Source organism: Anabas testudineus, chromosome 1 (assembly GCF_900324465.2).
Source record: "Anabas testudineus chromosome 1, fAnaTes1.2, whole genome shotgun sequence".
Taxonomy (NCBI): domain Eukaryota; kingdom Metazoa; phylum Chordata; class Actinopteri; order Anabantiformes; family Anabantidae; genus Anabas; species Anabas testudineus.
Genome location: NC_046610.1, coordinates 1199728 through 1211661, shown reverse-complemented (window position 1 = coordinate 1211661; position 11934 = coordinate 1199728). Strand labels below are relative to the sequence as shown.

Here is an 11934-nt window from a genome sequence, read left to right as displayed (position 1 = left end):
AATAACCAGTGAAGTTGTAGTTTACACGCATGTCTGTCAATGTGGACGTTTGATATATGATATATATGATATTATGTCCCAGATATAATGAAATTTCCTCCAGACGATTGTGAGATAGATCAGGTCACTGTGACCTTTGACCTTTTAACACCAAAATCAAATGTGTTTTTTATTTAGTCCAATGATTGTACATAAGTTGGTTTAAATTCCATCATGACATTCCTGATATCCTTGCCAAGTTTTAATTTGAAATTCTTTCAGGACATGTTCACAAGAACGTGACATACATGAGGACAGACCGCTGACACGGAGGTGATAAAGACATCATGAGACGTAATGACAGCCAGGAGAACCGGTTACGTCATCGTTAGTTTTACTGTGTGTGTCGACAAGTCACAAACACACAAATCAAGAGAACAAGTAAACGCGTCATCTCAGTGAGACTGTACAAACTTACAAAACCTGCGTCTGTTAGAAATATAGAGCGTACGTTTGTTTCTCCTGAACATTCTTACAGAAACGTTAACACTGAAAGAACTTAAAGATGGGTTGAGTCTTAATTTCTAATAGTTCACATTTTGCAACATGTCATGCCTTTTTTTTAAGTTAAGTGTTTAAGTGAAATTAAGGCTCATCCCTCAATAAAACAACACAAGGTGTTACAGGGTACTGATCATGTCACAACGTAGATGATCACAAACTTTTTACATGTGATGACATACTGTATTTTTGTTTTACAGGCTTTAACGAGTCAACAACCTCGAAAAATAACTACAAGAGTTCCTCGAGAATCATTTAAGGCAGGAAATTACACGTTTGGCCTCCATGTTTAAAAGTTACGAGCTGTTCTCAATGTGGGGTGTAAACGTGATGCCTCGCATTCAGTTCTTTAAAGGAATCTAATGCAGAAATTAACAAAACGCTGTCACATCTGGAGCGGTAGTATTCATTTAAAATGTCCCCAAATGATCAAGAAATGTTCTCTAAAACAATCATTACAGAATCATCAGCAAACTGCAGCTCTAAAACACATCCACATTCTCTCCTGCAGGGTTCCTACACAGGGTAAGTCTGGAAACCTTTGGACGGCTTCATCATGTCCATGCTGTGAACTTCCAGAAGAGAAGCTGGAATATTTTTACTTAGAAATCATCTTAACTGATTTTGCAACAGAACAATCAGCAACTTCTCATTTTTAGCCAGTGCTGATGCTCCATTGTTAAAATGACAAACGTGGCTTCAGGTTCACTAATGAACACTCATTCTGATGAACTTGTGTTTCTGCTCAGTCAAAGATTATGTGTGAGGGAAGATGCTCCACTCTGTAACACCGCCGGACAACCACAGGCGAAGGTCTTCTGTGTTTCTGTTCCACTAATAGACTGTTTTTGTCTTGGTAACTGATGCTACATCACCTGTTTAAAACATGTCCTTCATAATTCTGTTTTGTTTGTGACTACGTCAGGTACTAAACTGACTCCGGATGATCCTGATTGGCTCTCTCTCGCTCGCTTCAAATGATCCGCGTCAGAGAATATTTCCAGAAAATGGAGACTTGGGCTTGTTGAATCTGTTGCAGCTGTTTTTCATTGACAGTGAATAGAAGCTGCAAAACAAAACATTTTACTCTCTCGCCTACTTTATTCTTCGTTTATAACCCAGTCGAGTTATAATCAGTTAAACACTGTAACAGACTTCAATATTCACAGACAACATGTCTGTATTGCTCATGGTCCACATGATTGTCTGTCACTGTGGATTTTGATCCACACACAACTGAACATTTCCTAAAACCAGATCCATCAGCAGAGTCTTTAAAGACCTGAATACGATCTGTGTAAGAACCCTGTTGAACATTCTTGTAGCTTTTTTCTAAACTCTCTACTGAGTCTTCAGCTTCTACATCAGCGACATTAACAAACACAATAACTGATCAAAGTGCAGAGTTCTGTACAGTGGGGAGAGGGATCACGGGTATGGGTGGAGCTCTCCGGTGGTGGAGGTCAGACGCTGTTCGTCGCTGTTGCTGTGCACAGTGAAGCTGCTGTGGCGGCTGCCCCAGTCGTAGCAGTCGGAGGAAAGGCTGTCGGAGAGATGAGAAACTGTCAGCTGGTTTAATTTAAGAGGAAATGTTCTATTTCATTTTATCCTGGATTGTTGAGGAAAACAGATCCTGTCATGCTGAAGTCCAGACTCGCGACATCTGTTTTCAGCAGTCACCACACTAACACAGAACCTTCACCTTAAACAGTGAAAGTCAGGCAGCCGTTCATACCTCGCTGCAGCATTCTGGGGAGGGATGCTCCACGCCAGGTCATCGTCGCTGTCGTACCGACGAGGGTTGTCGAAGAAATATCCTCTGGAGGACAGAACGTGGTTTGGTATCCCAGCAGTGCTCTGCAGGTGAACACAACATAATAATTCTTAAATACAGGGAAAGGTTTTTAGTCACTGATTTGTGCTACTGTTCTGTTTCCAAGCAAACTTTGAAAAGTAACTTGTCAGATGTCGTTTTCCTTCCAACAGGTTAAATAGTCCACATCCAGTTCATCCTTTTTCTGTCTATTGTGAAAAAGCAGCAGTGACCTGACGCTGCCAGGAGGACTAACCCGGTCCTGAGGCGGCCGTCGAACCCTGAAGAAGAAAACGACCAGTGAAGTGGGCAGCAGCTCCCAGACGAACAGAATCACCCCAAACACGATGTAACCAGCGTCTCCGAGCGACGAACGCAGGTCCGCCTGAAGACAAAGGTCAGAGGTCAGGGACAAAAACTCTTTTTCTAAAATTCTGACGTCTCAGGTAACAACCACTATTACCTGGTCTGAGACGTTGTACCAGTCATAGTCAAAGGAGTTGATGGTCTCAATGTTGGTAAGGGCGAGCACAACCAGGTTGTAGCAGGCTCGGGACGCGTACAGCAGCACCACCATGATGCCAATCAGAGTCACCTGACACACTGACGTCCCCTGCACAAAGAGCTTTTAATTCAGTCTGGAAAAACTTCCAGTAAGTCGATGTGTAAATGTGAAGACGGTTGAGTCTGCTGTCTTAGAAAGTAAGGAAATAAACAGACTAATGGGTCAGTGAAGCCAGAAGAAACAGAGTCTGTTGGAGTTTAAGACTTTATTTAGTTTATTTCAGCCACTGACAGAGAAACTAGTGTCACTGTCACCATGACGTTACCTTTGACTCCAGGTAGATGTTGGCCAGCGACATCTTGGCGACCTTGTAGAGGCAGACTGACAGCGAGACGGCGCAGAGCACGAACAGGCTGTCGTTGATGGTGACCCTCACCAGGACGATGGTCTTGACGTCAGCGGCGGTCATTTTAACCAGCAGGGCACAGACCAGATTCACCACCAGGAAGAGGAGACTGACACACAGAAAGACCAGGTACAGAGGAAGCCTGGAACAGAGGAAACATGAGGAGAACTGGTCCAGAATCTGGACCTCTAAAACTGCTATACAAAGTGTTTATCCACAGCAAAGTACCATCTATGACCGTGTTTTAAACATGGAGTGGACCTTTAAACTTTGGGTCTGATTTCAGGTAGACTAAGCTGGTGTTACCTGTACTTCAGCAGTGTAGGTGTGTACTTGGACTTTGCCTTGAAGTAAACCTGTGAGGGAAACACAAATGATCACACGTTAGTTCAAAAACACTTAGTTTGCTCTAACGTGGCTTCATCCCTGGTTTGTTCAGTGACTCAAAGAGCTGTGTACGTGGGATTATAATCTGCAGTAACCGCACCAATAGACAGCACTTATATCGAGACTGATTAGAAGACAAAGTCCCAGTTGTAGGCCGTCCATCATTCATGTTTCCAAATGTCTTGTCTGAGTTCTACATCAGAGCCAATAGTCTCCAGCTTTTTACTCGTTTCATCGATCAGTTCCTGAAGTTGCTCTCATTACGGAAATAAGACACCGTAGTGTTGAACTCACCAGCTGCTGTGGACGAATAGGTGAAGACGAAAGGCAGCTGTTATTTGCTCATTGCTGCAAAAGCTATTGGTACGACTCTGATCTCCCAATGACTCTTGATGTGCACATGTACTGTACAGGGTTCATGTGAATAACTTGAATGGAAATCAGAACAACAAACAACCACGGGGTCGTGTTGTTTTCTATTGGTCAACTTGAACCAAACTTCTCACCACTGGTTCTTCACCTCATAATTATTCAGTCTGACATCATAGAACCATGTTTTCAGGTTCTCTGTCTGTCCCATTCTTCTGAACACGGTGTCTTGGGAACAACTGGAGGGAGTTTCTCCAGATGTGGCCCAGTCGTCTATTTTGACTCAGAGATGAACTGATTAGATTTTGGTGTTCAAGGTCAAAGGTGAAGGTCACTGTGATCTTGTGTCTGTCCCAATCTCATCAATCTCTAAAAAAACACCTGGAGGCACTTTCATTCCATCTGACACACCCCCACCATAGAGGTAATGTGGTCATATCTAGTTTTTCCTGTAACAAGGACAAATTGACTCGAACATAAAGAATTCACCAAGAAGAGTTACGACTACAACCTGCACGGCTACGTAGCTGTGGAGGGAAGGAACTGGTTTGTTCTCTGTCTTAAACTGGTTCTCGTCCTGTGGATTTTCTCAAATTTCAGCCTGACTGACTTTAGGATCTTTGGAGACTTTAGAACCTGGACTAGAGTTAGGATTTGGTTTTGGCCAAAGTGACCGATTGGCCGAGTGATGGAGAAGATTTTAACTATAACTTCACACTTTAAGGATTATAACTTTGAAGAAACCTGAGGGTTTGGACCAGGTTCATCCCCCACCAGGGCCAGCACCTATCTGCTCAACCAGCACCAGCTGTAACCACGCCCAGCAGTGGACTGACCACGTCCCTGGACACGATTCCACATCAGTGAAACCACTGGAGGTCAGCATAATCAAGACTTTAACTTGAAGTTTAATTTAAGTTTAATTTTTTGTTGTGTAAATGTAAACAAAGGTTTGTTCCAGATTTTGGAAGGAACCGAGAATCGTACCCTTCCCGGGTCACCGGATCAAAACTCACACTCAAAGTATTTTGTTGTTCAGTTTGTGGATTTGTTGTGATTTTAAATTCACCTTGGGCACCTGAATTATTGAGGCCAATTCATGGTGTCTACCACCAGAAGCAGTCTGTGCTCCACCAGCACCAGCACCAGCACCAGTACCAGCACCAGTGTCCCTCTCACCTGTGCGCAGTAGAGGTTCATGAGGCTGAGAGTGAAGAACTGCAGGCAGACAGGGAAGCAGTAGAGCAGCCAGAAGGCGAAGGGTCCCAGAGCGTTGGCAGTCACACAGTCTCTGAAGTAGAAGGAGAAGAGGAGGGCACGCAGAGCGGCCCACAGCAGACACAGGAACAGGAAGGCCGTCTGGTAGCTGAACCTCTTGTGACGGTATCGCAGAACCAGCCAGAGCTGAGCGTAGACGAAGGCAAAGAGCAGCGAGTAGAAGATGGTGTAGGCGATGGTCAGGCCCAGCTTCACGTAGGGGGGAATGGCCGGTGTGATGGTGGGAGGGGGAGGGAGGTGGGAGCCATTGCCGGCATGTGCCGGGTTCCCCTCCATCACCTCCCCATTCATCCCCTCTGTGGTCCCCAGGAGAGGGAGGGAGGGAGAGGAGCTTAAAGACGGAGCTGCCTTCGTTCTGTGGGTGAAGCAGCAGAAACGTGTCCGGGCTCGTTAGATGGCGACTTTACATCCATCAGCTCCAGACGTCTGATTCACAGAGAGGAGCAGCAGCAGCAGGAGGAGGAGGAGGAGGAGGAGAGACACCTCCCCTCTTTTTGCCGGTGCCTGGTGGAAGGGGATTGGTGAGTCTCTGTCACATGATCCAGCTCCTCAGCAGCTGACTGGCTGAGCTGGAGGAGGGATGCTGCAGAGAGCGGAGGAAGGTGCAGAGATTGATCTGGAAGGAGAGAGAGGTAAACTGGGAACTGTGGTCCCACCCCCCACACACACCTACTGTGTCACAGCTGATGGATGCTGTTTTCAGATCATTCAGATTATTTTTAGAGAATAGTGTGTTGGTGTATTGAATAATTGAGTGAAGCAGATAATGAATGAATGAAGTGAATGGATGTTCTGAATAAACAGACAAACATTTATAGGAACCATTGGAAATATGTCTCCTACCAGGTTCCTTTAAAACACACAGTTAATACAAAAGAATAAACGGAGGGAGATTTTAATGATTAAATGATTTTATTTTTGCCCTAATGTCAAAAACTTCATTCTCATAGTAAAAAGTATCATTTACTGTAATTGTGCTGCTACGTTTCCTCAAACTAAAACCTGAACAGATGAGTTCTACACAGTGTGTTACTGTTTATCTGGACACGATTCGAGGTTTCACCGGAAGAGAAGAGTCACATTAACTGAATTAATGTCTCTGAACTTCTTCACATTCGGCACAAACATCCACTAAGACTCAAGGTCAAAGGTCAATGTGACATCATGTAGGACCCACTCTCGCGTTCATCTGTGGACCTGAATCCCGTTTTGGATTTGATTAAATAACTAAAGCTAGTTGTTGTAAAATGACTCATTTAGTTTTTGTCTCTTCATCATTTCTCGTTCATCTCTTCAAAGATTTGTGAATGTCTTCGTGTCATTTTGCAGCTGTTTGTCTTATTTTACTTTTCCCACCGTACACCTCAGCAGAAGATGTCTCCATTAAATGCTGAATGAACATCACATCCCACAGCTGCTGCAGTATTGATCTGATGTGGATCAGGCCTCCTCTCAGGCTGGAGCTGATGTGGTTTTAGTGAATGGTGAGTATCGACCCTGGTGTCAGTCTAACACTGGTCCTCCTCCTCCTCCTCCTCCTCCTCCTCCTCCTCCCGTCTCTGCAGTTTCTCTGCTCTTACATAACCGTCAGGTGGTTAGATAATCGAGGGCTGTGCAGCTCGTCACGTCACGCTGACGGCTCAGATTCACACTGCATCAGCTCCGTTTGTAGCCCTGCTCCTAGTTTTTCTTTCATGCAGCGATGTGAAATAATAGAATCTAGAATACAGTAGATGTTTGTTGCAGATCATCAGTTTCAGAAAAGAACGACTGAAACATGTTTAAGCTGCTTTTGTGTTAGTGTTAACACAAAATCAGTGTTATCATATCATTTATATAAACCTACAGATTCTCTGTGGACCAGTGGGAAATATGTGTATGAAAGATGAACTATGTCTAATATTAATGTTCACAAATTCATAACGTGTGTATAATGTAACACGGTGTTGGTTTGTCGTTGGCCCACGTGAAGTGAATTCATCTTGACACAACATAAATATTGTAAAGCTCGCAGAACGTGGGTTCTCGTATTATTGTGTCAGCAGTTGTTGAACCCACTGAACCCTTCGTGTTCTTACTGAGTCTGAGCAGCTTGTTTGGGAAATGAAGAAGTTTCAATAACTAAATCATCATTTGTAATTCACTGGTGTGGTCCTTCTACTGAGGGCAGTATTTGGTTAGAGTTAAATTTTTAATGAATTAAATTGTATTAAATTCAAAACAAATGCAGATGTATCTTCGTACGAGAGGAGGGTTTAGCAGGACCCCTCTAATATCCAAAGTCACACAGCTAGGACTTTTGGGTCTTTGCCATAAATGTCGTTTAGAAACTGAAGATGATGAAGATGATGAAGATGTTGGTGCAGTAAGACTCTGGGTTCACTAGGTGGAGGTGATGTTCTGCTGCACCAGCTTTAGTTTCACTGTCTTCACACCAAGTTACTGTTTAACAGTAACAATCCAGTAAATTAGAGGAGGGTCTGATTGGCTGACGTGTGCACGTGTTCCTGTGGGCTGAAGTAGGTCCAGTTAGAACAGAACCAGCCTCCATCCACCTGCAGTGAGAGGGACAGGGGTGGTTCTGTCCTGGTCTGGACCTGGACACCGAACGTCCCAGAACATAAGACGGAACTTCAGAACATGACAAGTACGACGAGAAAACAATCATGGAAAATATTCAAATACTTTGATGTACTTTTACTTAAGATAGTATTATAATACTTTGATGTACTTTTACTGAGATCATATTTAAATACTTTGATGTACTTTTACTGAGATCATATTTAAATACTTTAATGTACTTTTACTGAGATCATATTTAAATACTTTAATGTACTTTTACTGAGATCATATTTAAATACTTTAATGTACTTTTACTGAGATCATATTTAAATACTTTGATGTACTTTTACTGAGATCATATTTAAATACTTTGATGTACTTTTACTGAGATCATATATCAATACTTTGATGTACTTTTACTTAAGATAGTATTATAATACTTTGATGTACTTTTACTGAGATCATATTTAAATACTTTAATGTACTTTTACTGAGATCATATTTAAATACTTTGATGTACTTTTACTGAGATCATATATCAATACTTTGATGTACTTTTACTGAGATCATATTTAAATACTTTAATGTACTTTTACTGAGATCATATTTAAATACTTTGATGTACTTTTACTTTAGATAATATTCTCATACTTTGATGTACTTTTACTTTAGATAATATTCTAATACTTTGATGTACTTTTACTTTAGATAATATTCTAATACTTTGATGTACTTTTACTTTAGATAATATTCAAATACTTTGATGTACTTTTACTGAGATCACATTTAAATACTTTGATGTACTTTTACTGAGATCATATATCAATACTTTGATGTACTTTTACTGAGATCATATATCAATACTTTGATGTACTTTTACTGAGATCATATTTAAATACTTTAATGTACTTTTACTGAGATCATATTTAAATACTTTGATGTACTTTTACTTTAGATAATATTCACATACTTTGATGTACTTTTACTTTAGATAATATTCTAATACTTTGATGTACTTTTACTTTAGATAATATTCACATACTTTGATGTACTTTTACTTAAGATAATATTATAATACTTTGATGTACTTTTACTGAGATCATATTTAAATACTTTGATGTACTTTTACTGAGATCATATATCAATACTTTGATGTACTTTTACTGAGATCATATATCAATACTTTGATGTACTTTTACTGAGATCATATATCAATACTTTGATGTACTTTTACTTAAGATAGTATTATAATACTTTGATGTACTTTTACTGAGATAATATTCTAATACTTTGATGTACTTTTACTGAGATCATATTTAAATACTTTAATGTACTTTTACTGAGATCATATTTAAATACTTTGATGTACTTTTACTGAGATCATATTTAAATACTTTGATGTACTTTTACTTTAGATAATATTCTCATACTTTGATGTACTTTTACTTTAGATAATATTCTAATACTTTGATGTACTTTTACTTTAGATAATATTATAATACTTTGATGTACTTTTACTTTAGATAATATTCACATACTTTGATGTACTTTTACTTTAGATAATATTCACATACTTTGATGTACTTTTACTTTAGATAATATTCTAATACTTTGATGTACTTTTACTTTAGATAATATTATAATACTTTGATGTACTTTTACTTTAGATAATATTCTAATACTTTGATGTACTTTTACTTTAGATAATATTCACATACTTTGATGTACTTCTTTTACTTTAGATAATATTATAATACTTTGATGTACTTTTACTTTAGATAATATTCACATACTTTGATGTACTTTTACTTTAGATAATATTCACATACTTTGATGTACTTTTACTTTAGAGAATATTCACATACTTTGATTTACTTTTTCTTTAGAGAATATTCACATACTTTGATTTACTTTTACTTTAGAGAATATTCACATACTTTGATGTACTTTTACTTTAGATAATATTCACATACTTTGATGTACTTTTACTTTAGAGAATATTCACATACTTTGATTTACTTTTACTTTAGAGAATATTCACATACTTTGATGTACTTTTACTTTAGATAATATTCTAATACTTTGATGTACTTTTACTTTAGATAATATTCTAATACTTTGATGTACTTTTACTTTAGATAATATTCACATACTTTGATGTACTTCTTTTACTTTAGATAATATTCTAATACTTTGATGTACTTTTACTTTAGATAATATTCACATACTTTGATGTACTTTTACTTTAGATAATATTCACATACTTTGATGTACTTTTACTTTAGATAATATTCACATACTTTGATGTACTTTTACTTTAGATAATATTCTAATACTTTGATGTACTTTTACTTTAGATAATATTCTAATACTTTGATGTACTTTTACTTAAGATAGTATTATAATACTTTGATGTACTTTTACTGAGATAATATTCTAATACTTTGATGTACTTTTACTTTAGATAATATTCTAATACTTTGATGTACTTCTTTTACTTTAGATAATATTCTAATACTTTGATGTACTTTTACTTTAGATAATATTCACATACTTTGATGTACTTTTACTTTAGATAATATTCACATACTTTGATGTACTTTTACTTTAGATAATATTCTAATACTTTGATGTACTTTTACTTTAGATAATATTCTAATACTTTGATGTACTTTTACTTTAGATAATATTCTAATACTTTGATGTACTTTTACTTTAGATAATATTCTAATACTTTGATGTACTGTTACTTTAGATAATATTCACATACTTTGATGTACTTTTACTTTAGATAATATTCACATACTTTGATGTACTTTTACTTTAGAGAATATTCACATACTTTGATGTACTTTTACTTTAGATAATATTCACATACTTTGATGTACTTTTACTTTAGATAATATTCACATACTTTGATGTACTTTTACTTTAGATAATATTCACATACTTTGATGTACTTTTACTTTAGATAATATTCACATACTTTGATGTACTTTTACTTTAGAGAATATTCACATACTTTGATGTACTTTTACTTTAGAGAATATTCACATACTTTGATGTACTTTTACTTTAGATAATATTCTAATACTTTGATGTACTTTTACTTTAGAGAATATTCACATACTTTGATGTACTTTTACATTAGAGAATATTCACATACTTTGATGTACTTTTACTTTAGATAATATTCACATACTTTGATGTACTTTTACTTTAGAGAATATTCACATACTTTGATGTACTTTTACTTTAGATAATATTCACATACTTTGATGTACTGTTACTTTAGAGAATATTCACATACTTTGATGTACTTTTACTTTAGAGAATATTCACATACTTTGATGTACTTTTACTTTAGATAATATTCACATACTTTGATGTACTTTTACTTTAGAGAATATTCACATACTTTGATGTACTGTTACTTTAGATAATATTCACATACTTTGATGTACTTTTACTTTAGATAATATTCACATACTTTGATGTACTTTTACTTTAGAGAATATTCACATACTTTGATGTACTTTTACTTTAGATAATATTCACATACTGTGATGTACTGTTACTTTAGATAATATTCACATACTGTGATGTACTTTTACTTTAGAGAATATTCACATACTTTGATGTACTTTTACTTTAGATAATATTCACATACTTTGATGTACTGTTACTTTAGATAATATTCACATACTGTGATGTACTTTTACTTTAGATAATATTCACATACTTTGATGTACTTTTACTTTAGATAATATTCACATACTGTGATGTACTTTTACTTTAGATAATATTCACATACTTTGATGTACTTTTACTTTAGATAATATTCACATACTTTGATGTACTTTTACTTTAGATAATATTCACATACTTTGATGTACTTTTACTTTAGATAATATTCACATACTTTGATGTACTTTTACTTTAGATAATATTAAATAGGAGACTTTTGATTCTGGAAACACTGACCGGAACTTGTGTCCTTGCCCCCCCCCCCAGCAGCACCACCACCCTCAGACCCCCCCCCCAGCTCCATCCATCCACCCCCGTCTCCTCCTC

The 11934-nt window shown here is 37.2% G+C and overlaps 1 protein-coding gene across 1 annotated transcript; it reads right to left on the bottom strand.

Annotated features, from left to right (window-relative positions):
* Window positions 1-307: 307 nt before the first annotated feature.
* gpr137bb (G protein-coupled receptor 137Bb) lies at window positions 308-6792 on the bottom strand. The gene is made up of 7 exons (XM_026358943.1): window positions 5200-6792; window positions 3571-3620; window positions 3184-3406; window positions 2817-2966; window positions 2610-2738; window positions 2276-2397; window positions 308-2083 (listed from the first exon to the last, which is right to left on the bottom strand). The coding sequence occupies exons 1-7, from the start codon at window positions 5587-5589 to the stop codon at window positions 1969-1971; spliced, it is 1179 nt and encodes a 392-aa protein (XP_026214728.1). The 5' UTR covers window positions 5590-6792; the 3' UTR covers window positions 308-1968.
* Window positions 6793-11934: the final 5142 nt, after the last annotated feature.